The sequence below is a fragment of the Oncorhynchus tshawytscha genome, unplaced genomic scaffold, assembly GCF_018296145.1.
Source record: "Oncorhynchus tshawytscha isolate Ot180627B unplaced genomic scaffold, Otsh_v2.0 Un_contig_9329_pilon_pilon, whole genome shotgun sequence".
NCBI lineage: Eukaryota > Metazoa > Chordata > Actinopteri > Salmoniformes > Salmonidae > Oncorhynchus > Oncorhynchus tshawytscha.
This window is the reverse complement of record NW_024608974.1, coordinates 69,645-94,997: the sequence shown is the minus strand read 5'-3', so window position 1 is coordinate 94,997 and position 25,353 is coordinate 69,645. Positions and strand designations below refer to the sequence as shown.

General features: G+C 48.1%; 1 protein-coding gene across 1 annotated transcript in view; it reads left to right on the top strand.

Moving 5' to 3' along the window:
* The first annotated feature begins 15,172 nt into the window (after positions 1 to 15,172).
* The window catches only part of LOC112241721 (homer protein homolog 2-like), a 61,208-nt gene continuing 51,027 nt past the window's right edge, over positions 15,173 to 25,353 (top strand). Inside the window, exon 1 of the mRNA XM_042313938.1 lies at positions 15,173 to 15,285. Coding sequence (XP_042169872.1) covers positions 15,188 to 15,285 — 98 coding nt within the window. The 5' untranslated portion in view covers positions 15,173 to 15,187. The remainder of the gene's footprint in view (positions 15,286 to 25,353) is intronic.

The window sequence follows — 25,353 nt, the reverse complement described above, 5'->3', positions numbered from 1 at the left end:
ACAATCTAGTTTGATACTGGTGTCAATAGGGAAGCTCAATACCTTGGACAATCTAGTTTGATACTGGTGTCAATAGGGAGGCTCAATACCTTGGACAATCTAGTTTGATACTGGTGTCAATAGGGAGGCTCAATACCTGGACAATCTAGTTTGATACTGGTGTCAATAGGAAGCTCAATACCTTGGACAATCTAGTTTGATACTGGTGTCAATAGGAGCTCCAGTACCAAATCTAGTTTGATTGGTGTCAATAGGGAGCTCAATACCTTGGACAATCTAGTTTGATACTGGTGTCAGTCCAAGGTATTGAGCTTCCTATTGACACCAGTATCAAACTAGATTGTAGGGTATTGAGCTCAACTGACCTTGGACAATCTAGTTTGATACTGGTGTCAGTCCAGGTATTGAGCTTCCTATTGACACCAGTATCAAACTAGATTGTCCATGGTATTGAGCTTCACTACTGACACCAGGACAATCTAGTTTGATACTGGTGTCAGTAGTGAAGCTCAATACCTTGACAATCTAGTTTGATACTGGTGTCAGTAGTGAAGCTCAATACCTTGGACAATGTAGTTTGTTACTGGTGTCAGTAGTGAAGTGAATAGTGAATTGAAACTGGATGTCAATAGGGAAGCTCCCCTACAATCTAGTTTGATACTGTGTCAATAGGGAAGCTCAATACCTTGGACAATCTAGTTTGATACTGTGTCAATAGGGAACCTCAATACCTTGGACAATCTAGTTCTAGGGAAGCTTGGAGATACATTTTAAAGGGGATATGTGTAACTTCTCAAACAAAACCCACGGAACAAACCGTTCCATTCCAGCCAGTCAGAGTACAGCTCAGTCCTGCCTATTCAATACTTTTAAACACAAATTAAACTACAGATTGTGCCTTTTTTACAGTTGAATGTGTGAACCAGACATGGGAGCACAGCCTTGTAATGTCATGAATCATAATGCAATGACACAATAGATTAATTATTTATAGTATTGATAGTGTTCAGATGACTGTTGATAAGTGGGCAGATGAGTGTGGACATATTGATCTTTAGTGGTGTTGGTCCTGGCCTTGGTTTCCCCTTCAGGCTGGGGTTATAGATTAACTACGGTGCCTCTCTCTCCCTCTCTCTCTCTCTGTCTGTGTGTGTGTGTGTGTGTGTGTCTCTCTCTCTCTCTCTCTCTCTCTCTCTCTTTCTCTCTCTGTCTCTCTCTGTCTGTGTCTCTGTCTCTGTCTGTGTCCCTCTCTCTCTCTGTCTCTGTCTATGTCCCTCTCTCTCTCTGTCTCTGTCTATGTCCCTCTCTCTCTCTGTCTCTCTCTGTCTGTGTCCCTCTCTCTCTCTCTGTCTCTCTCTGTCTGTGTCCCTCTCTCTCTCTCTCTCTCTCTCTCTCTGTCTGTGTCCCTCTCTCTCTCTGTCTCTCTCTGTCTGTCTTTCATTCAGTGTGTTTTATGTTTTGCACTACAGTAAACTATATATAGTCGTGATGGAGGGGAATTGATAGTTACATATCGCAATATTACTTTGGACGATATTATATCGATACTTTGATTGATACTTTTATTTATTTATTTTTACTAGGTAGCGTTAGCCGGTTGTACCTGCACCAAAACTCTGGTATTTTTCATCCTATATCTATTTCTCCATATTTTTAAATAGTGAATCGCCATGTTTTCAACACTTTTATTTCCCTGACTGAGAGAACTAATTTTCTCATGCTCTCTCTGGTCTCTCTGCAGCAGATATATAGTGAGCAATATGTTTGGAACATCAAATCACAATAAAATCACAGTATCAAATCACAATACTTATAGAATCACCAGAATGGCAATACATATCGTATGGTGAGTAGGGCTGTGATGATACCAGTATGGTGATGATACCAGTATAGTGATGATACCAGTATGGTGATGATACCAGTATGGTGAGTAGGGCTGTGATGATACCAGTATGGTGATGATACCAGTATGGTGATGATACCAGTATGGTGAGTAGGGCTGTGATGATACCAGTATGGTGATGATACCAGTATGGTGAGTAGGGCTGTGATGATACCAGTATAGTGATGATACCAGTATAGTGATGATTCCAGTATGGTGATGATACCAGTATGGCGAGTAGGGCTGTGATGATACCAGTATGGTGATGATACCAGTATGGTGATGATACCAGTATGGTGAGTAGGGCTGTGATGATACCAGTATGGTGATGCTACCAGTATGGTGATGATACCAGTATGGTGAGTAGGGCTGTGATGATACCAGTATGGTGATGCTACCAGTATGGTGATGATACCAGTATGGTGAGTAGGGCTGTGATGCTACCAGTATGGTGATGATACCAGTATGGTGAGTAGGGCTGTGATGCTACCAGTATGGTGATGCTACCAGTATGGTGATGATACCAGTATGGTGATGATACCAGTATGGTGAGTTTGAAGAATGTTATGGTGATGTGTGAGTACTGGTGACAATACCAGTATGGTGAGCCTCCTATGTGATGATAGCCAGGTCTGGTGATTGCCATTCAGAGCCCGGTCTGCGACAGGTGATACCAGTATGATACAAACAGACAACTCTTTGGTCCTTTAGAAGGCCTGGTACTAAAGGTGCTGAATGTAAAGTATTGTGTGATATAGCCTGGTACTAAAGGTGCTGAATGTAAATTATTGTGTGATATAGCCTGGTACTAAAGCTGCTGAATGTAAAGTATTGTGTGATATAGCCTGGTACTAAAGGTGCTGAATGTAAATATTGTGTGATATAGCCTGGTACTAAAGCTGCTGAATGTAAATTATTGTGTGATATAGCCTGGTACTAAAGCTGCTGAATGTAAATTATTGTGTGATATAGCCTGGTACTAAAGCTGCTGAATGTAAAGTATTGTGTGATATAGCCTGGTAATAAACAAATGGGACTCTGGATGAGAACAACAAAATGTCTGTTTCCATCATTAGGGATCTTTTCCTAAAGAAGCTAAATCAGCTTTGTGTTTCTTTTCCCTTGTCACGATACTAACGAGTATCGATACGGGTGTTGACCCGTCCCTGTTCCATACGTTGACCCGTCCCTGTTCCATACGTTGACCCGTCCCTGTTCCATACGTTGACCCGTCCCGGTTCCATATGTTGACCCGTCCCTGTTCCATATGTTGACCCGTCCTGTTCCATACGTTGACCCGTCCCTGTTCCATATACCAGTTGACCCGTCCCTGTTCCATGTTGACCCGTCCCTGTTCCATATGTTGACCTATTCCATGTTGATATAGTCCTGTTCCATAAACGTTGACCCGTCCCTGTTCCATATGTTGACTGTTCCATACGTTGACCCGTCCCTGTTCCATAAAGACCTGTTCCATACGTTGACCTGTTCCATACGTTGACCCGTCCCTGTTCCATACGTTGACCCGTCCCTGTTCCATATAGTTGACCCGTCCCTGTTCCATACGTTGACCCGTCCCTGTTCCATATGGTTGACCCGTCCCTGTTCCATACGTTGACCCGTCCCTGTTCCATACGTTGACCCGTCCCTGTTCCATATGTTGACCTGTTCCATACGTTGACCCGTCCTGTTCCATATGTTGACCCGTCCCTGTTCCATACGTTGACCCGTCCCTGTTCCATACGTTGACCTGTTCCATACGTTGACCCGTTCCATACGTTGACCCGTATGGTGATGATACCAGTATGGTAGTTCCATACGTTGACCCGTCCCTGTTCCATACGTTGACCCGTCCCTGTTCCATACGTTGACCCGTCCCTGTTCCATACGTTGACCCGTCCCTGTTCCATACGTTGACCCGTCCCTGTTCCATACGTTGACCTGTCCCTGTTCCATACGTTGACCCGTCCCTGTTCCATACGTTGACCCGTCCCTGTTCCATATGTTGACCCGTCCCTGTTCCATATGTTGACCCGTCCCTGTTCCATATGTTGACCCGTCCCTGTTCCATACGTCTCTGGCAGTACAGCCCCAATGTATAGACCGACTGATTGGCAGTACAGACAGACTGATTGGCAGTACAGCCCTAATGTACAGACAGACTGATTGGCAGTACAGCCTTAATGTACAGTCTAGAGGTCGGCCGATTAATTAGGGCCGATTTCAAGGTATTTGGATGCCGATTTTTATGATTATTTTTTTATTGATTTATTATTTTTATACCTTTTATTTAACTAGGCAAGTCATTTAAGAACACATTCTTATTTTCAATGACGGCCTTCAACGGTGGGTTAACTGGTCTAGGAACAGTGGGTTAACTGGTCTAGGAACAGTGGGTTAACTGGTCTAGGAACAGTGGGTTAACTGGTCTAGGAACAGTGTTGACTGGTCTAGAACTGTGGGTTGACTGGTTGGAACAGTGGGTGTTCCATACAGTGGGTTGACCTGTTCCATAGGAACTGTGGGTTGACTGGTCTAGTTCCATGGGTTGACTGTTCCATAGGACAGTGGGTTGACCTGGTCCATAACTGTTTGACTGGTCTGTTCCAGTGGGTTGACTGGTCTAGGAACTGTGGGTTGACTGGTCTAGGAACAGTGGGGTTGACTGGTCTAGGAACAGTGGGGTTGACTGGTCTAGGAACAGTGGGTTAACTGGTCTAGGAACAGTGGGTTGACTGGTCTAGGAACTGTGGGTTGACTGGTCTAGGAACAGTGGGTTGACTGGTCTAGGAACAGTGGGTTGACTGGTCTAGGAACTGTGGGTTGACTGGTCTAGGAACTGTGGGTTGACTGGTCTAGGAACAGTGGGTTGACTGGTCTAGGAACTGTGGGTTGACTGGTCTAGGAACAGTGGGGTTGACTGGTCTAGGAACAGTGGGGTTGACTTCTAGGAACAGTGGGGTTGACTGGTCTAGGAACAGTTTTTGACTGGTCTAGGAACAGTGGGGTTTGGTCTAGGAACTGATTGGGGTTGACTGGTCTAGGAACAGTGGGGTTGATGGTTAGGAACACATTTTTTTATTGGTCTAGGAATACATTGGGGGAACTTCTAGGAACGGTGGGTTGACTGCCTCGTTCAGGTGCAGAACAACATATTTTTACCTTGTCAGCTCAGTGATTCATTCTTGCAAACTTACGGTTAACTAGTCCAACGCTCTAACCACCTGCCTCTTGTTGCACTCCACGAAGAGACTGCCTGTTACGCGAATGCAGTAAGTAGCCAAGGTAAGTTGCTAGCTAGCATTAAACTTATCTTAGAAAAATCAATCAATCAATCATAATCACTAGTTAACTACACATGGTTGATGATATTACTAGTTTATCTAGCGTGTCCTGCGTTGCATATAATCGATGCGGTGTGTATCGTTGCTCCAATGTGTACCTAACCATAAACACCAATGCCTTTATTAAAATCAATACACAGAAGTATATATTTTGCATAAACCTGCATATTTAGCCTGGTACTAGAAATCCAGGTTAGCAGGCAATATTAACCAGGTGAAATTGTGTCACTTCTCTTGCGTTCATTGCACGCAGAGTCAGGGTATATTCAACAGTTTGGGCAGCCTGGCTCATTGCGAACTAATTTGCCAGAATTTTATGTAATTATGACATAACATTGAAGGTTTTGCAACGTAACAAGAATATTTAGACTTAGGGATGCCACCCGTTAGATAAAATACGTAACGGTTCCTGATTTCACTGAAAGAATAAACGTTTTGTTTTCGAGATGATAGTTTCCGGATTCGACCATATTAATGACCAAAGGCTCGTATTTCATTATGTTATAATTAAGTCTATGATTTGATAGAGCAGTCTGACAGAGTTGTGGTAGGCAGCAGCAGGCTCATAAGCACTCATTCAAACAGCACTTTAGTGTGTTTTGCCAGCAGCTCTTCGCTGTGCTTCAAGCATTGAGCTGTTTATGACTTCAAGCCCATCAACTCCCGAGATTAGGCTGGTGTAACCGATGTGAAATGGCTAGCTAGTTAGCGGTGTGCGCGCTAATAGCGTTTCAAACGTCACTCGCTCTGAGACTTGGAGTGGTTGTTCCCCTTGCTCTGCATGGGTAACGCTGCTTCGAGGTTGGCTGTTGTCGTTGTGTTCCTGGTTCGAGCCCAGGGAGGAGCGAGGAGAGGGACAGACTCTATAATGTTACTGGAAATACTAAAGTGCCTATAAGAACATCCAATAGTCAAAGGTATATGAAATACAAATGGTATAGAGATAAATAGTTCTATAATAACTACAACCTAAAACTTCTTACCTGGGAATATTGAAGACTCATGTTAAAAGGAACCACCAGCTTTCATATGTTCTCATGTTCTGAGCAAGGAACTTAAACGTTAGCTTTCTTACATGGCACATATTGGACTTTTACTTTCTTCTCCAACACTTTGTTTTTGCATTATTTAAACCAAATTGAACATGCTTCATTATTTATTTGAGGCTAAATTGATTTTATTGATGTATTATATTAAGTTAAAATAAGTGTTCATTCAATATTGTTGTAATTGTCATTATTACAAATTATTATTTTTTTAAATCAGCTGATTAATCAGTATCGGCTTTTTTGTCATTATTACATATATATATATTTTTTAATCGGCTGATTAATCAGTATCGGCTTTTTTTGGTCCTCCAATAATCTGTACCGGCTTTGAAAAATCATATTCGGTCGACCTCTAGTATAGACAGACTGATTGATTGGCAGTACAGCCCTAATATATAGACCGACTATGATTGACAATAGGAATCCAATCAGCCACTCATAAACACCACAGTCACATTAGTTGTAGTGGAAATGACTGCAGATCAAAAGCTGTGTTGTCCTGGAAACCAGCCGGATGGTGCATCTGGTTTCTATCTGACCTCTTCTTGTCCTGGTCAGGCTGAGAGGACAGACAGACGACAGACACAATCAGCAGAGGGACGGAAAGAGATTGAGAGAGAGAGAGGGAGACACAATGAGAGAATACTAGGGATAGTGTGTGAGACTGAGAGAGAAATCACCAGAGAGAGGAAGATCTCTATTTAAAGTAAGTCCTCACTGACAGAGCTGTGACCATGACCAGCTGAGAGGGCTGTCACCCTGATGCAGGGTCGACCAGCTGAGAGGGCTGTCACCCTGATGCAGGGTCGACCAGCTGAGAGGGCTGTCACCCTGATGCAGGGTCGACCAGCTGAGAGGGCTGTCACCCTGATGCAGGGTCGACCAGCTGAGAGGGCTGTCACCCTGATGCAGGGTCGACCAGCTGAGAGGGCTGTCACCCTGATGCAGGGTCGACCAGCTGAGAGGGCTGTGACCCTATGTGTCCAGGGTTAGCTAGATTCTAATCTCCTGCCCCAGCCAGAGAGAGCGTAAGTAAGAGCAGTTAAAGGCCTTATTGTCATTGACCTGGCTCTGCGTACAAGGAGGCATTGTGGCTGTGCTGTTGTCTACCCAGTACTCACACACCCCTAACATTCTTCACACTACCAAGCTGAACTGGTCGGGCCTGATTCCACATCCACCGTAGCTGCTGGAACCTGCTAGATAGGAGGATGTGGAAAGATACGATCCAAGAGAGGACAGTGAGGCTTGGGTCAGCACGGTCATGTGACGTGTGCCTGAGCGAGAGAGAGACTGGGCTGAAGTGTTAGGGTCATGGTGGAGAGAGAGAGAGAGAGAGCGACAGGACTGAAGTGTTAGGGTCGTGGTGGTGAGTGGTGGTGAGTGAGTGAGTGAGTGAGTGAGTGAGTGAGTGATGAAGTGAGGACTCCATGACTACTAAAAGAAAGGGGACAGACTAGTGGAGGATTGGAGAGACGTCTCCTCACCAGATGGTTGAGGGGTTTGGGCCATCTGGGATGGCTTGATGCTGCCATGGAACTGCCCTCTCCTCACCTCCTTCCCACCTTCCTTTCTCCTCTCCTCCCTGCTCTCCTCTTCTCCTCCCCTCCCGTTCTCCTCTCTTCTCCTCCCCTCTCTTTCTCCTCCCCTCTCTTCTCCTCCCCTCCACTCCCTTTCTCCTCTCCTCTCTTCTCCTCTCTTTCTCCTCTTCTCCTCTCCTCCCTTTCTCCTCTCCCCTCTTCTCCTCTCCTCCCCTCTCTTTCTCCTCTCTCCTCCTCCTCCCTTTCTCCTCTACTCTCTCTTCTCCTCCCCTCTTTCTCCTCTCTCCTCCTCCTCCTCCCTTTCTCCTCTACTCTCTCTTCTCCTCCCTCCTGTTCTCCTCTCTCTTCTCCTCCCCTCCTGTTCTCCTCTCCTCTCTTCTCCTCCCCTCCTGTTCTCCTCTCTCTTCTCCTCCCCTCCACTCCTTTCTCCTCTCCTCTCTTCTCCTCTCCTCCTCTTTCTCCTCTCTTCTCCTCCCCTCTTTCTCCTCTCTCTTCTCCTCCCCTCCTGTTCTCCTCTCTCTTCTCCTCCCCTCCTGTTCTCCTCTCTCTTCTCCTCCCCTCCTGTTCTCCTCTCTCTTCTCCTCCCCTCCTGTTCTCCTCTCTCTTCTCCTCCCCTCCCGTTCTCCTCTCTCTTCTCCTCCCCTCCCATCCTCCTCTCTTCTCCTCCTCCCTCCTGTTCTCCTCTCTCTTCTCCTCCCCTCCCGTTCTCCTCTCTCTCTCCTCCTCCCCTCCCTTTCTCCTCTCTCTCCTCCTCCCCCTCCTGTTCTCCTCTCTCTCCTCCTCCCCTCCCGTTCTCCTCTCTCTCCTCCTCCTCCTCCCTTTCTCCTCTCTCTCTCTCCTCCTCCTCCTCCCTTTCTCCTCTCTCTCTCTCCTCCTCCTCCCCGTTCTCCTCTCTCTCTTCTCCTCCTCCCCCGTTCTCCTCTCTCTCTCTCCTCCCCTCCCGTCTCCTCTCTCTCTCTCCTCCCTCCCGTTCTCCTCTCTCTCCCTCCTCCTCCTCATCCTTTCTCCTCTCTCTCCTCCTCCCCTCCCGTTCTCTCTCCTCCTCCTCCCGTTCTCCCTCTCTCTCTCCTCCTCCCCTCCCGTTCTCCTCTCTCTCCTCCTCCCCTCCCGTTCTCCTCTCTCTCTCCTCCCCTCCCTCTCTCCTCTCCTCTCTCTCCTCCCCTCCTCCCCGTTCTCCTCTCTCTCTCTCCTCCTCCTCCTCTTCTCCTCCCCTCTCCTCTCTCTCCTCCTCCCCTCCCGTTCTCCTCTCTCTTCTCCTCCTCCTCCCCTCTCCTCTCTCCCTTCTCCTCCTCTTCTCCTCCTCCCCATTCTCCTCTCTCTCCTCTCCCCTCCCGTTCTCCTCTCCCCTCCCATTCTCCTCTCTCTTCTCCTCCCCTCCCGTTCTCCTCTCTCTTCTCCTCTCTCTCTCCTCCTCTTCCTCCCTTTCTCCTCTCTCTCCTCCTCCCCTCCCGTTCTCCTCTCTCTTCTCCTCCTCTCTCCTCCTCTTCCTCCCTTTCTCCTCTCTCTCCTCCTCCCCTCCCGTTCTCTCTCCTCTGCTCCCCTCCTCTTCTCTCCTCTTTTCTGTCAGTGACCACAAGTGATGCAGTAAGTAAACATCAAATCACCAAAACATGAACCCTGTGATCTCTAGCTGACTCATCTCACCAGGGACTTACTGAGTCAAGATGCTGCCATTTTTTACAACATTGGAACAGATAGAAATGTCATGTGTAGAGATGGCAGGTTGTCTATTCTATATGACAACATAATCATGTCTGTTCTATACGATACATTTCTATCTGAATCTCGCATCCCAAAATGGCATCCTATTCCCTATATAGTGCACTTCTTTTGACCAGGGCCCATAGAGCTCTTGTTGTAAATAGTGCACTATTTAGGAATAGGGATTCATTTGGGACTCAAACCTACCCTCTGACCCCATGACATCATTAGTGAAACGGAGCAGTTGTTTGGATTAACACACAGGTGGTGGTATCACTGTTATCCCACTGAGCTGGGATCTGCTGCCTGGCTACACACCAACTGTCAGACTACACACACACACACACACACACACACACACACACAAGCTGCTCATTCGGGCGGCAGTAACAGACCAGAAAGACTTCCCTCATCTGTCTGACGACCTTTATTCATTTCACTAATGATAATTCATTTCAATTATTGATTTGAATTAACAGAGGGCTATAATTCTTTGTTCACTGTTCCTCGGTCACAGACGAGAAATTACTCCGCTGCGTCAAAGTCAACGTGTTCCAAAAAGCAGAATGATCTGTATTTTTTCAGATAGTCATATTTTAGACAGTAAGGTGCTGTTTGGTGTAGAGTTTAAAAATAATTACTGTTGAAAAATGAATGCTTTCCAAAAAACAGGAAATGTTTTTTTTGTGTTCTGTCCAAATATATGCAGTGAGGGACCCAGATCTGTTATTCGCAGCCTCGTACCTCTCTTCAGTGAGGGACCCAGATCTGTTATTCGCAGCCTCGTACCTCTCTTCAGTGAGGGACCCAGATCTGTTGTTCGCAGCCTCGTACCTCTCTTCAGTGAGGGACCCAGATCTCTGTTGTTCGCAGCCTCGTACCTCTCTTCAGTGAGGGACCCAGATCTGTTATTCGCAGCCTCGTACCTCTCTTCAGTGAGGGACCCAGATCTGTTATTCCCTCGTATCTCTCTTCTTCTCTGTTGTTCGCAGCCTCGTACCTCTCTTCAGTGAGTGACCCAGATCTGTTATTCACAACCTCGTACCTCTCTTCAGTGAGTGACCCAGATCTGTTATTCGCAGCCTCGTACCTCTCTTCAGTGAGTGACCCAGATCTGTTATCGCAACCTCGTACCTCTCTTCAGTGAGTGACCCAGATCTGTTATTCCAACCTCGTACCTCTCTTCAGTGAGGGACCCAGATCTGTTGTTCGCAGCCTCGTACCTCTCTTCAGTGAGTGACCCAGATCTGTTGTTCGCAGCCTCGTACCTCTCTTCAGTGAGTGACCCAGATCTGTTTTCGCAGCCTCGTACCTCTCTTCAGTGAGTGACCCAGATCTGTTATTCGCAGCCTCGTACCTCTCTTCAGTGAGTGACCCAGATCTGTTATTCGCAGCCTCGTACCTCTCTTCAGTGAGTGACCCAGATCTGTTATTCGCAGCCTCGTACCTCTCTTCAGTGAGTGACCCAGATCTGTTATTCGCAGCCTCGTACCTCTCTTCAGTGAGTGACCCAGATCTGTTATTCGCAGCCTCGTACCTCTCTTCAGTGAGTGACCCAGATCTGTTATTCGCAGCCTCGTACCTCTCTTCAGTGAGTGACCCAGATCTGTTATTCGCAGCCTCGTACCTCTCTTCAGTGAGTGACCCAGATCTGTTATTCGCAGCCTCGGGACCTCTCTTCAGTGAGGACCCAGATCTGTTATTCAGCCTCGTACCTCTCTTCAGTGAGTGACCCAGATCTGTTATTCGCAGCCTGTACCTCTCTTCAGTGAGTGACCCAGATCTGTTATTCGCAGCCTCGTACCTCTCTTCAGTGAGTGACCCAGATCTGTTATTCGCAGCCTCGTACCTCTCTTCAGTGAGTGACCCAGATCTGTTATTCGCAGCCTCATTCTCTTCAGTGAGTGACCCAGATCTGTTATTGCCTCGTACCTCTCTTCAGTGAGTGACCCAGATCTCTGTTGTTCGCAGCTCGTACCTCTCTTCAGTGAGTGACCCAGATCTGTTATTCGCAGCCTCGTACCTCTCTTCAGTGAGTGACCCAGATCTGTTGTTCGCAGCCTCGTACCTCTCTTCAGTGAGTGACCCAGATCTGTTATTCGCAGCCTCGTACCTCTCTTCAGTGAGTGACCCAGATCTGTTATTCGCAGCCTCGTACCTCTCTTCAGTAGGACCCAGATCTGTTATTCGCAGCCTTTCTCTTCAGTGAGGACCCAGATCTGTTATTCGCAGCCTCGTACCTCTCTTCAGTGAGTGACCCAGATCTGTTATTCGCAGCCTCGTACCTCTCTTCAGTGAGGGACCCAGATCTGTTATTCGCAGCCTCGTACCTCTCTTCAGTGAGTGACCCAGATCTCTGTTGTTCGCAGCCTCGTACCTCTCTTCAGTGAGGGACCCAGATCTCTGTTGTTCACAGCCTCGTACCTCTCTTCAGTGAGTGACCCAGATCTGTTATTCGCAGCCTCGTACCTCTCTTCAGTGAGGGACCCAGATCTGTTATTCGCAGCCTCGTACCTCTCTTCAGTGAGGGACCCAGATCTGTTATTCGCAGCCTCGTACCTCTCTTCAGTGAGGGACCCAGATCTGTTATTCGCAGCCTCGTATCTCTCTTCAGTGAGGGACCCAGATCTGTTATTCGCAGCCTCGTACCTCTCTTCAGTGAGTGACCCAGATCTCTGTTGTTCACAACCTCGTACCTCTCTTCAGTGAGGGACCCAGATCTCTGTTGTTCGCAGCCTCGTACCTCTCTTCAGTGAGTGACCCAGATCTCTGTTGTTCGCAGCCTCGTATCTCTCTTCAGTGAGTGACCCAGATCTCTGTTGTTCGCAGCCTCGTACCTCTCTTCAGTGAGTGACCCAGATCTCTGTTGTTCGCAACCTCGTACCTCTCTTTTCCGGGATATTTGGGATGAAACAGTCCTTTGTTCATTCATCCTTTAGAGGTGCTACACATACAGAAGTCAGTTCCTCTGTGTTCTTATCAGTACAGCCAGAAGAGAAATGAGAGGAGGGGAAGAGCGGGAGGGGAGGGGAGAGGGAAAGGGGTGAGGGGAAGAGCTGGAGGGGAGGGAAGAGGGAAAGGGGTGAGGAGAGGGGTGAGTGGGGAAGAGCTGGAGGGGAGGGAAGAGGGAAAGGGATGAGGGCAAGAGCTGGAGGGGAGGGAAGAGGGAAAGGGGTGAGGAGAGGGGTGAGGGGGAGGGGAAAGGGGTGAGGAGAGTGGAAGAGCTGGAGGGGAGGGGAAAGGGGTGAGGAGAGGGGGAGTGGAAGAGCTGGAGGGGAGGGGAAAGGGGTGGGGTGAGGGGGGAAGGCCAAGAGGGGTGAGGGGAAGGCCGAGAGGGGTGAGGGGAAGGCCGAGAGGGGTGAGGGGAAGGCCGAGAGGGGTGAGGGGGGGTGAGGGTAAGGGCGAGAGGGGTGAGGAGAGGGGTGAGGGGAAGGCCGAGAGGGGTGAGGAGGAGAGGGGTGAGGGTAAGGGCGAGAGGGGAAGGCCGAGAGGGGTGAGGGAGGGGTGAGGGGAAGGCCGAGAGGGGTGAGGGGAGGGGTGAGGGGAAGGATGAGAGGGGTGAGGGGAGGGGTGAGGGGAAGGATGAGAGGGTGAGGGGAAGGGTGAGAGGGGAGAGGGGAAGGGTAAGGGCGAAAGGGGAGAGGGGTGAAGTACAGTACATACACTTTCAATTCACATTAGCGACTGGAATGTTTACGAGCCGAGAGAGGGTTCGGTTGACGTTCTTGAGTTTCAGCTCAAAAATGTCACAGTAGCCAATAGCCAGGAGGCAAAGCATGGCAAAGCATTGCAAACTATTCTACTGACTGACTAGTTAGCTACTAGCTAAGGTTAAGCAAGCAACTCTTCATGCCCCTACAATATAACTCCTAATAATTACAACCAAACCATATTACAGTATTAATAATTACAACCAAACCATATTACATTCTTGAATAGCTCAACAATTCACAAACATTTGCAGAGTATAATTCACCGGGGAGTTGTTTTATATGGAAGCCCATTCCTGCCACCCAAAATAAAATACATAGGTTCTGTTTCTTCATTTGTAGCGTTGTGAGGTTATTTTCATCTCTCCACGTTGCAGAGATCAGCACAACAGGACTGCCAGCAAACTGGTGGCAAGCTGGCATTTACCCCCAGCACTTTGGATTGAGTTTAATAACAAATATTGAGAAATGTTGAAAAGAGGTTCTGCTTTAGACAGAACCTGTGATGTAAATCATGGTCCCATCATAGTGTAACAGTCTAACTTTAGACCGTCCCTCGCCTATACCCGGGCGCGAACCAGGGACCCTCTGCACACATCAACAACAGTCACCCTCGAAGCATTGTTACCCAGCGCTCCACAAAAGCCGCGGCCCTTGCAGAGCAAAGGGGAAACCACTACTTCAAGGTCTCAGAGCGAGTGACGTCACCGATTGAAACGCTATTTAGCGCGCACCACCGCTAACTAAGCTAGCCGTTTCACACCGTTACAATAGCACATATAAAACCCCTTTTTACAGCTGATTTTATTTGGTTAGGGTAGCCTACCAGACCAGGAAAAACTCTGGTCCCCAGGAAAACAACCCCCCCCACCACTCTGGGACCTGTGGTGCCACCTCTGAAATCACCACACAATGTTACAAATGAGAAAACATATTCTATTTTGTATCATCAATTATCTAAAATGTTTTACTGACATAGTTTTTTGACTTGCGCATATCAAACCTTTTCTGCAATACTATCAATGTTTTTAATTTAATTTAATGGTGTCGGGGAAGGGATTCCATAGTTTTACGCGGCTCAGTGTAGCCGGCAGGCAGCTCGGACAGAATGTAACAGGCTGTTGGTTCAATTTCAGGTAAGAGCTCAATAACACAAGTCTAAAATATCAGGAAAATGTCCATATTTAAATGTCCACACGTCAGCTATTTAAAAAAAAAAACATTGATTTGCTATTACCATTTATACTATAGGAGTTTTGGGCTGAACTATTCTGTTTCACCTTCCTGCTATTATCATTTATACTGTAGGAGTGTTTGGGCTGAACTATTCTGTTTCCACCTTCCTGCTATTACCATTTATACTGTAGGAGTGTTTGTTGGGCTGAACTATCCTGTTTCCACCTTCCTGCTATTACCATTTATACTGTAGGAGTGTTGGGCTGAACTATTCTGTTTCCACCTTCCTGCTATTACCATTTATACTGTAGGAGTGTTGGGGCTGAACTATTCTGTTTCCACCTTCCTGCTATTACCATTTATACTGTAGGAGTGTTGGGCTGAACTATTCTGTTTCCACCTTCCTGCTATTACCATTTATACTGTAGGATAACTATTCTGTTTCAGCTATTACCAATACAAACACTCCTGTCTACACCGTCCTGCTTAGAGGGGGGCAACTGTCAGGTGGAGGGTCATGCACCACGTAGTTAGCACTCGAGACGGGATCATTTTTTTGTGCATGTTTACACAACAGTATTGTCCCTGGAGAACCTCTGAAAATGTCCCTGTGCTATCGTCACTGTGGAAAGAGGCTCTGCTTTCTCCCACTGCGGCAGGTTTGTCACACACTTCATCAGCCACTGTGACTAGTGCACTGAACATATCCCAGGACAAATATATTCTGTTTCTTAAAGTTCTCCGGACTGTGTGTGTGTGTGTGTGCCTGCGCAGCGACTATTTCATGTGTTTTCATATCTGGAACAGGTGCAGCAACATTCAAATAGTTCCCTCTCGTCAGGTATTTAAGGAATGTTCCAGGCTGCCTGTCTGCTCAGCCAGGTAAAGTCCTGATTCGTCTGCTTTATGACTTCAGTACTGGTATTGTTGAGCTGTTGGTTCATTGAACTGTGCCGCCAGCAGTCACAGCTCACCTTTAGATTTACTGATTATATATTGCAACTCATTTACAGTGACAGTGTTCTCTCACCCAAAGTTAAAGCCCCACATTTGATTGTTAAATGGGGTGTGTAATCTGATGGTGGTTTTTTTAGGAATACAACTGGAATGGTTCTGGAATCACTTTAGAATGGTTCAAGGTTCTAATCTAGATTGTAGAATGTAGGTCAGGTTGTTCTCTCACTGACACACTGCTAGACAGCAAACAGACCTAAAACCACCAGCTAATAACCCTATTGACCGACCAATGGTCAATACAGGGATTGTATCTGTACAGGTATGTATTGTGCAGAGATTGTATCTGTACAGGTATGTATTGTGCAGAGATTGTATCTGTACAGGTATGTAATTGTGCAGAGATTGTATCTGTACAGGTATGTATTGTGCAGAGATTGTATCTGTACAGGTATGTACAGGTTGTATCTGAACAGGTATGTAATTGTGCAGAGATTGTATCTGTACAGGTATGTATTGTGCAGAGATTGTATCTGTACAGGTATGTATTGTGCAGAGATTGTATCTGTACAGGTATGTATTGTGCAGAGATTGTATCTGTACAGGTATGTATTGTGCAGAGATTGTATCTGTACAGGTATGTAATTGTGCAGAGATTGTATCTGTACAGGTATGTATTGTGCAGAGATTGTATCTGTACAGGTATGTAATTGTGCAGAGATTGTATCTGTACAGGTATGTATTGTGCAGAGATTGTATCTGTACAGGTATGTATTGTACAGAGATTGTATCTGTACAGGTATGTAATTGTGCAGAGATTGTATCTGTACAGGTATGTATTGTGCAGAGATTGTATCTGTACAGGTATGTATTGTGCAGAGATTGTATCTGTACAGGTATGTAATTGTGCAGAGATTGTATCTGTACAGGTATGTATTGTGCAGAGATTGCCTACAGAATACAAATATGACATGACCAAAAGTCTTTATACTATATCACAGTTCCAGCCCCATATGCTGCTTAATATATATGGCTGGGAGTCTCTCTCTCTCTCTCTCTCTCTCCATGATATAGTCATATACTTAGAACAACTAAACACACCATCCTGAAACTGTCTTGTTCCCTAAGCAGTTGGATCCCCTACTAGTTCATCAAGCTCTCTGACATATATCCTATCCTATATCTCTGTGTTATGTACTGTCACTGGGGAATATGCTGGGGAATATGCTCCTGGCTGATCTCTCTGTGTTATGTACTGTATGGGGAATATGCTCCTGGCTGATCTCTCTGTGTTATGTACTGTATGGGGAATATGCTCCTGTCTGATCTCTCTGTGCTATGTACTGTATGGGGAATATGCTCCTGACTGATCTCTCTGTGTTATGTACTGTATGGGGAATATGCTCCTGGCTGATCTCTCTGTGTTATGTACTGTATGGGGAATATGCTCCTGGCTGATCTCTCTGTGTTATGTACTGTATGGGGAATATGCTCCTGTCTGATCTCTCTGTGTTATGTACTGTATGGGGAATATGCTCCTGGCTGATCTCTCTGTGTTATATACTGTATGGGAATATGCTCCTGGCTGATCTCTCTGTGTTATGTACTGTATGGGGAATATGCTCCTGGCTGATCTCTCTGTGTTATGTACTGTATGGGGAATATGCTCCTGACTGATCTCTCTGTGTTATATACTGTATGGGGAATATGGCGTCAGTGGCGAGTCAACTAAAACATTACCAAGACTTGAGAGTAAAGACCAGATAGAGGATGAAGCTTATTCATGCATTACTTAACATTACTGCCTTCCTGCCGGTTTCTTATTCCTCTGAGGTAGCTAATGCCTGGTGCTGCTGCACTGCAGAGGTTAGCACGACACGCTAACTGACCCTAACACGGTGCTGCTGCTCTACAGAGGTTAGCACGACACGCTAACTGACCCTAACACGGTGCTGCTGCTCTACAGAGGTTAGCACGACACGCTAACTGACCCTAACACGGTGCTGCTGCTCTACAGAGGTTAGCACGACACGCTAACTGACCCTAACATGGTGCTGCTGCTCTACAGAGGTTAGCACGACACGCTAACTGACCCTAACACGGTGCTGCTGCTCTACAGAGGTTAGCACGACACGCTAACTGACCCTAACACGCTGCTGCTGCTCTACAGAGGTTAGCACGACACGCTAACTGACCCTAACATGGTGCTGCTGCTCTACAGAGGTTAGCACGACACGCTAACTGACCCTAACACATTCACAGCCATGCACACGTCAAGGCATTCATACTGCGGAGCAGAGCTGTTGTGAAGTTGTCAAGAAAGTGAGTTTGTGTTGACACCTACCGTCAACCAATCATGTCAACGCAGAGTTTCCATTAGCCCAAAATAGCCGGCTTTTGTCTGATTACAGTTCTTTTTAAAGCCGATTTTAAATAAAACTGTCGCTGGGCCAACTGTTCGTGAGAAGAAGAAAAGAATGCCTTTTAGCCTCTTCATTGATGGAAATACCAGTCATTGTAAATACATTTGCTTATCGGTCTATAGGTTAATTTGCATAATTTAGTGGAATGAAATTGACGCGTGCACAGTATATTATTACACCGTACAGACAGAGACTTCGAGTGGAAAATCCATCAGAAACCTCAAGAGCTGCTGTTACTGCATCTTGTGGTGCTTTTAAAGATCAGACGCCAATGGAAGGCCGGCCTCATCAGCGCGTCACACCACATTGCAATGAGCTGGAGTCAGAACGCATCTAGAAAACATTTTATACTTAATAGTTTGAAACCTGAACGTTTGAATTTATTTATTTATCCGTTATTTTACCAGGTAAAGTTGACTGAGAACATGTTCTCATTTGCAGCAACGACCTGGGGAATAGTTACAGGGGAGAGGAGGGGGATGAATGAACCAATTGGAAGCTGGGGATTATTAGGTGACCGTGATGGTTTGAGGACCAGATTGGGAATTCAGCCAGGACACCGGGTTAACACCCCTACTCTTACGATAAGTGCCATGGGATCTTTAATGACCTCAGAGAGTCATTGATACATACTGAACGTGTCTTACCTTGCTTCAAGTTAGCCTATTAGATCTCATCTCTTTCTACATTTGGAACAGATATTTTATCTGTCACATGAAACAGCTCGTATGTGCAGTGTCATTTTGACAACGGGGGTTTTCCTGCTAATTGCATTATGGTACGAACATTCCCGCATGGCCAACTGCCTTGTGGCCTACTGCCTTGTGCGGCCTACTGCCTTGTGGCCTACTGCCTTGTGCGGCCTACTGCCTTGTGCGGCCTACTGCCTAGTGTGGCCTACTGCCTTACTGCACTTATAATGTGAAGAAATAATAATTGATCAACATTTTAAGCTGAACGCTCAGATCTGTTGCATCAGACTCATTTGCTCTTTAACATGGTGGTTTTATGTATCCCAGGCCTTACTGGTTGTATGAATCTGGGATCTATCGTCCCACAACTGTCCCAGAGTCTGTTATGTAATGGGCTATGTATTTCTCCACAACCTGACCAATAGAATAGGTCAACTTTTCTACTATAGTATATTGACAAAGGCTAGTGATTTAGCTGTTCGTTACTCGTTTTGTTGACCTGAGGAAAAGTAAATGTGGACAATTATTGTAACATGTTCAAAGTGCACATCAGAATTCAGTAAGAAGGACCACACATCGATGTGTCCTCGACTTGCATGTTCTGTTAATATGAATGACCTTAATCTAAATGTGATTTCTGAGCACTGTGGGTGGACGCCTTGATCAGGTTACACACTCAATGCATATGGGTCCGGTGAATTTAAAATGTTACTGGTGAAATGTCCGGCTCCACATTTTCCTAACATAAACTCTGATACGGAGCCCTCCGCATTGCTACGCAATTTGGGAGGTGCGTGGTGAGCTTGATTTTAGCATCTGGAGGCTCTGCTATTGCGTCACAACGTTCGTACTGAACCTCCGGATCACATTAACAGAGCAAAGCAAACATGGTCTTTCAGTGTTAAGGCCAAGAAATAGTGTCTGGACATACAGAGAAACCAGACAAATGGACAGGCAGTGGGGACAGGCAGTGGGGACAGGCAGTGTGGACAGGCAGTGTGGACAGGCAGTGTGGACAGGCAGTGGGGACAGACAGTGGGGACAGGCAGTGGGGACAGGCACAGTGCCTCAGTCCTGGTTCCCTAGAGGAGAGACGGACAGGCAGTGGGACAGGCAGTGTGGACAGGCAGTGTGGACAGGCAGTGTGGACAGGCAGTGTGGACAGGCACAGTGCCTCAGTCCTGGTTCCCTAGAGGAGAGACGGACAGGCAGTGGGGACAGGCAGTGGGGACAGGCAGTGTGGACAGGCAGTGTGGACAGGCACAGTGCCTCAGTCCTGGTTCCCTAGAGGAGAGACGGACAGGCAGTGGGGACAGGCAGTGGGGACAGGCACAGTGCCTCAGTCCTGGTTCCCTAGAGGAGAGACGGACAGGCAGTGGGGACAGGCAGTGTGGACAGGCACAGTGTCTCAGTCCTGGTTCTCTAGAGGAGAGACAGACAGACAGACAGACCTGGTTCTCTAGAGGAGAGATGGACAGACAGACCTGGTTCTCTAGAGGAGAGATGGACAGACAGACCTGGTTCTCTAGAGGAGAGATGGACAGACAGACGGACCTGGTTCTCTAGAGGAGAGACGGACAGACAGACCTGGTTCTCTAGAGGAGAGGCGGACAGACAGACCTGGTTCTCTAGAGGAGAGGCGGACAGACAGACCTGGTTCTCTAGAGGAGAGGCGGACAGACAGACCTGGTTCTCTAGAGGAGAGGCGGACAGACAGACCTGGTTCTCTAGAGGAGAGGCGGACAGACAGACCTGGCTCTCTAGAGGAGAGACGGACAGACAGACCTGGTTCTCTAGAGGAGAGACGGACAGACAGACCTGGTTCTCTAGAGGAGAGACGGACAGACAGACCCTGGTTCTCTAGAGGAGAGACGGACAGACAGACAGACCTGCTTCTCTAGAGGAGAGATGGACAGACAGACCCTGCTTCTCTAGAGGAGAGATGGACAGACAGACCTGGTTCTCTAGAGGAGAGACGGACAGACAGACCTGGTTCTCTAGAGGAGAGACGGACAGACAGACCTGGTTCTCTAGAGGAGAGACGGACAGACAGACCTGCTTCTCTAGAGGAGAGACGGACAGACAGACCTGCTTCTCTAGAGGAGAGACGGACAGACAGACAGACCTGCTTCTCTAGAGGAGAGACGGACAGACAGACCTGCTTCTCTAGAGGAGAGACGGACAGACAGACCTGGTTCTCTAGAGGAGAGGCGGACAGACAGACCTGGTTCTCTAGAGGAGAGGCGGACAGACAGACCTGGTTCTCTAGAGGAGAGACGGACAGACAGACCTGGTTCTCTGGAGGAGAGACGAACAGACAGACCTGGTTCTCTAGAGGAGACAGACAGACAGACAGACCTGGTTCTCTAGAGGAGAGACGGACAGACAGACAGACAGACCTGGTTCTCTAGAGGAGAGACGGACAGACAGACCTGGTTCTCTAGAGGAGAGACGGACAGACAGACCTGCTTCTCTAGAGGAGAGATGGACAGACAGACAGACCTGGTTCTCTAGAGGAGAGACGGACAGACGGACAGACAGACCTGGTTCTCTAGAGGAGAGACGGACAGACGGACAGACAGACCTGGTTCTCTAGAGGAGAGACGGACAGACAGACAGACCTGGTTCTCTAGAGGAGAGACGGACAGACAGACCTGGTTCTCTAGAGGAGAGACGGACAGACAGACCTTCTTCTCTAGAGGAGAGATGGACAGACAGACAGACCTGCTTCTCTAGAGGAGAGATGGACAGACAGACCTGGTTCTCTAGAGGAGAGACGGACAGACAGACCTGGTTCTCTGGAGGAGAGACGAACAGACAGACAGACCTGGTTCTCTGGAGGAGATACGAACAGACAGACCTGGTTCTCTGGAGGAGATACGAACAGACAGACCTGGTTCTCTGGAGGAGATACGAACAGACAGACCTGGTTCTCTGGAGGAGAGACGGACAGACCGACCTGGTTCTCTAGAGTAGAGACGGACAGACCGACCTGGTTCTCTAGAGGAGAGATGGACAGACCGACCGACCTGGTTCTCTAGAGGAGAGATGGACAGACAGACCTGGTTCTCTAGAGGAGAGACGGACAGACCGACCTGGTTCTCTAGAGGAGAGACGGACAGACAGACCTGGTTCTCTAGAGGAGAGGCGGACAGACAGACCTGGTTCTCTAGAGGAGAGGCGGACAGACAGACCTAGTTCTCTAGAGGAGAGACGGACAGACAGACCTGGTTCTCTAGAGGAGAGACGGACAGACAGACAGACAGACCTGGTTCTCTAGAGGAGAGACGGACAGACAGACAGACAGACCTGGTTCTCTAGAGGAGAGACGGACAGACAGGCCTGGTTCTCTAGAGGAGAGACAGACAGACCTGGTTCTCTAGAGGAGAGACGGACAGACAGACGGACAGACAGACCTGGTTCTCTAGAGGAGAGACGGACAGACAGACGGACAGACAGACCTGGCTCTCTAGAGGAGAGACGGACAGACAGACAGACAGACAGACAGACCTGGTTCTCTAGAGGAGAGACGGACAGACAGGCCTGGTTCTCTAGAGGAGAGACAGACAGACCTGGTTCTCTAGAGGAGAGACGGACAGACAGACCTGGCTCTCTAGAGGAGAGACGGACAGACAGACAGACAGACCTGGTTCTCTAGAGGAGAGACAGACAGACAGACCTGGTTCTCTAGAGGAGAGACGGACAGACAGACCTGGTTCTCTAGAGGAGAGACGGACAGACAGACAGACAGACCTGGTTCTCTAGGAGGAGAGACGGACAGACAGACAGAGGAGAGACGGACAGACAGACCTGGTTCTCTAGAGGAGAGACGGACAGACAGACAGACAGACAGACCTGGTTCTCTAGAGGAGAGACGGACAGACAGACAGACAGACCTGGTTCTCTAGAGGAGAGACGGACAGACAGACAGACAGACCTGGTTCTCTAGAGGAGAGACGGACAGACAGACAGACAGACCTGGTTCTCTAGAGGAGAGACGGACAGACAGACAGACAGACCTGGTTCTCTAGAGGAGAGACGGACAGACGGACAGATGGACAGACAGACAGACAGACAGACAGACAGACAGACAGACAGACCTGGTTCTCTAGAGGAGAGACGGACAGACAGACAGACAGACCTGGTTCTCTAGAGGAGAGACGGACAGACAGACAGACAGACCTGGTTCTCTAGAGGAGAGACGGACAGACAGACAGACAGACCTGGTTCTCTAGAGGAGAGACGGACAGACGGACAGATGGACAGACAGACAGACAGACAGACAGACCTGGTTCTCTAGAGGAGAGACGGACAGACAGACAGACCTGGTTCTCTAGAGGAGAGACGGACAGACAGACCTGGTTCTCTAGAGGAGAGACGGACAGACAGACCTTCTTCTCTAGAGGAGAGATGGACAGACAGACAGACCTGCTTCTCTAGAGGAGAGATGGACAGACAGACCTGGTTCTCTAGAGGAGAGACGGACAGACAGACCTGGTTCTCTGGAGGAGAGACGAACAGACAGACAGACCTGGTTCTCTGGAGGAGATGGTTCTCTGGAGGAGATACGAACAGACAGACCTGGTTCTCTGGAGGAGATACGAACAGACAGACCTGGTTCTCTGGAGGAGAGACGGACAGACCGACCTGGTTCTCTAGAGTAGAGACGGACAGACCGACCTGGTTCTCTAGAGGAGAGATGGACAGACCGACCTGGTTCTCTAGAGGAGAGACGGACAGACAGACCTGGTTCTCTAGAGGAGAGACGGACAGACCGACCTGGTTCTCTAGAGGAGAGACGGACAGACAGACCTGGTTCTCTAGAGGAGAGGCGGACAGACAGACCTGGTTCTCTAGAGGAGAGGCGGACAGACAGACCTAGTTCTCTAGAGGAGAGACGGACAGACAGACCTGGTTCTCTAGAGGAGAGACGGACAGACAGACAGACAGACCTGGTTCTCTAGAGGAGAGACGGACAGACAGACAGACAGACCTGGTTCTCTAGAGGAGAGACGGACAGACAGGCCTGGTTCTCTAGAGGAGAGACAGACAGACCTGGTTCTCTAGAGGAGAGACGGACAGACAGACGGACAGACAGACCTGGTTCTCTAGAGGAGAGACGGACAGACAGACGGACAGACAGACCTGGCTCTCTAGAGGAGAGACGGACAGACAGACAGACAGACAGACAGACCTGGTTCTCTAGAGGAGAGACGGACAGACAGGCCTGGTTCTCTAGAGGAGAGACAGACAGACCTGGTTCTCTAGAGGAGAGACGGACAGACAGACCTGGCTCTCTAGAGGAGAGACGGACAGACAGACCTGGTTCTCTAGAGGAGAGACCTGGTTCTCTAGACAGACAGACAGACAGACCTGGTTCTCTAGAGGAGAGACAGACAGACAGACCTGGTTCTCTAGAGAGACGACAGACAGACCTGGTTCTCTAGAGGAGACAGACAGACAGACAGACAGACAGACCTGGTTCTCTAGAGGAGAGACGGACAGACAGACAGACAGACAGACCTGGTTCTCTAGAGGAGAGACGGACAGACAGACCTGGTTCTCTAGAGGAGAGACGGACAGACAGACCTGGTTCTCTAGAGGAGAGACGGACAGACAGACAGACAGACAGACCTGGTTCTCTAGAGGAGAGATGGACAGACAGACAGACAGACAGACCTGGTTCTCTAGAGGAGAGACGGACAGACAGACAGACAGACCTGGTTCTCTAGAGGAGAGACGGACAGACAGACAGACAGACCTGGTTCTCTAGAGGAGAGACGGACAGACAGACAGACAGACCTGGTTCTCTAGAGGAGAGACGGACAGACGGACAGATGGACAGACAGACAGACAGACAGACAGACAGACCTGGTTCTCTAGAGGAGAGACGGACAGACAGACCTGGTTCTCTAGAGGAGAGCTCATTACCCACTGACCTGTAAATGAGCCGCACCAGTTGGGGGGCGTAGATCCGAAAACACTATACAAATGGCCTCCATGTGACAGCCTCAGGTTCAGCTACTCTTGTCATCTGTCATGTAATTGTTCTGCTCCTATATATTACACTGTGTTCTCTGCCCATCTGACTGATGTGGTGTGGCTGTGTTGAGAGACTACTGTAGTTGGTCTTATTTATCTCCATGTCTGCCCTGTGTTTTTGAATGTTGTGGGCATGGATAACGTGTGTGTGTGTGTGTGTGTGTGTGTGTGTGTGTGTGTGTGTGTGTGTGTGTGTGTGTGTGTGTGTGTGTGTGTACAGACAGATGTAATATCTATTATAGCTGGCTCCAGACAGAGGTAATGTAAAAGGTTGTGTGTGTGTGTGTGTGTGTGTGTGTGTGTGTGTGTGTGTGTGTGTGTGTGTGTGTGTGTGTGTGTGTGTGTGTGTGTGTGTGTGTGTGTGCTATATCTGGGTCCAGCCAGACTGAATGCTAAATCAAAGTGTATTGGTTGTGTACTCTGTCTATCAGATGTTACAGCAGGTGCAGAGAAATGCTTCTAGGTAGTTGGCTAGGAGATAGAAACAGGGAGACTGTCAGCGCCATCTTGTTCAAAAGGTCAGGTCTTTCTGCGTCTGCCAGCGCCATCTTGTTCAAAAGGTCAGGTCTTTCTGCGTCTGCCAGCGCCATCTTGTTCAAAAGGTCAGGTCTTTCTGTGTCTCAGCGCCATCTTGTTCAAAAGGTCAGGTCTGTCAGCCCATCTTGTTCAAAAGGTCAGGTCTGTCAGCACCATCTTGTTCAAAAGGTCAGGTCTTTCTGTCTGTCACCATCTTGTTCAAAAGGTCACGTCTTTCTGTGTCTGTCAGCGTCTTTCAAAAGGTGTCTTTCTGTCTGTCAGCGCCATCTTGTTCAAAAGGTCAGGTCTTTCTGTGTCTGTCA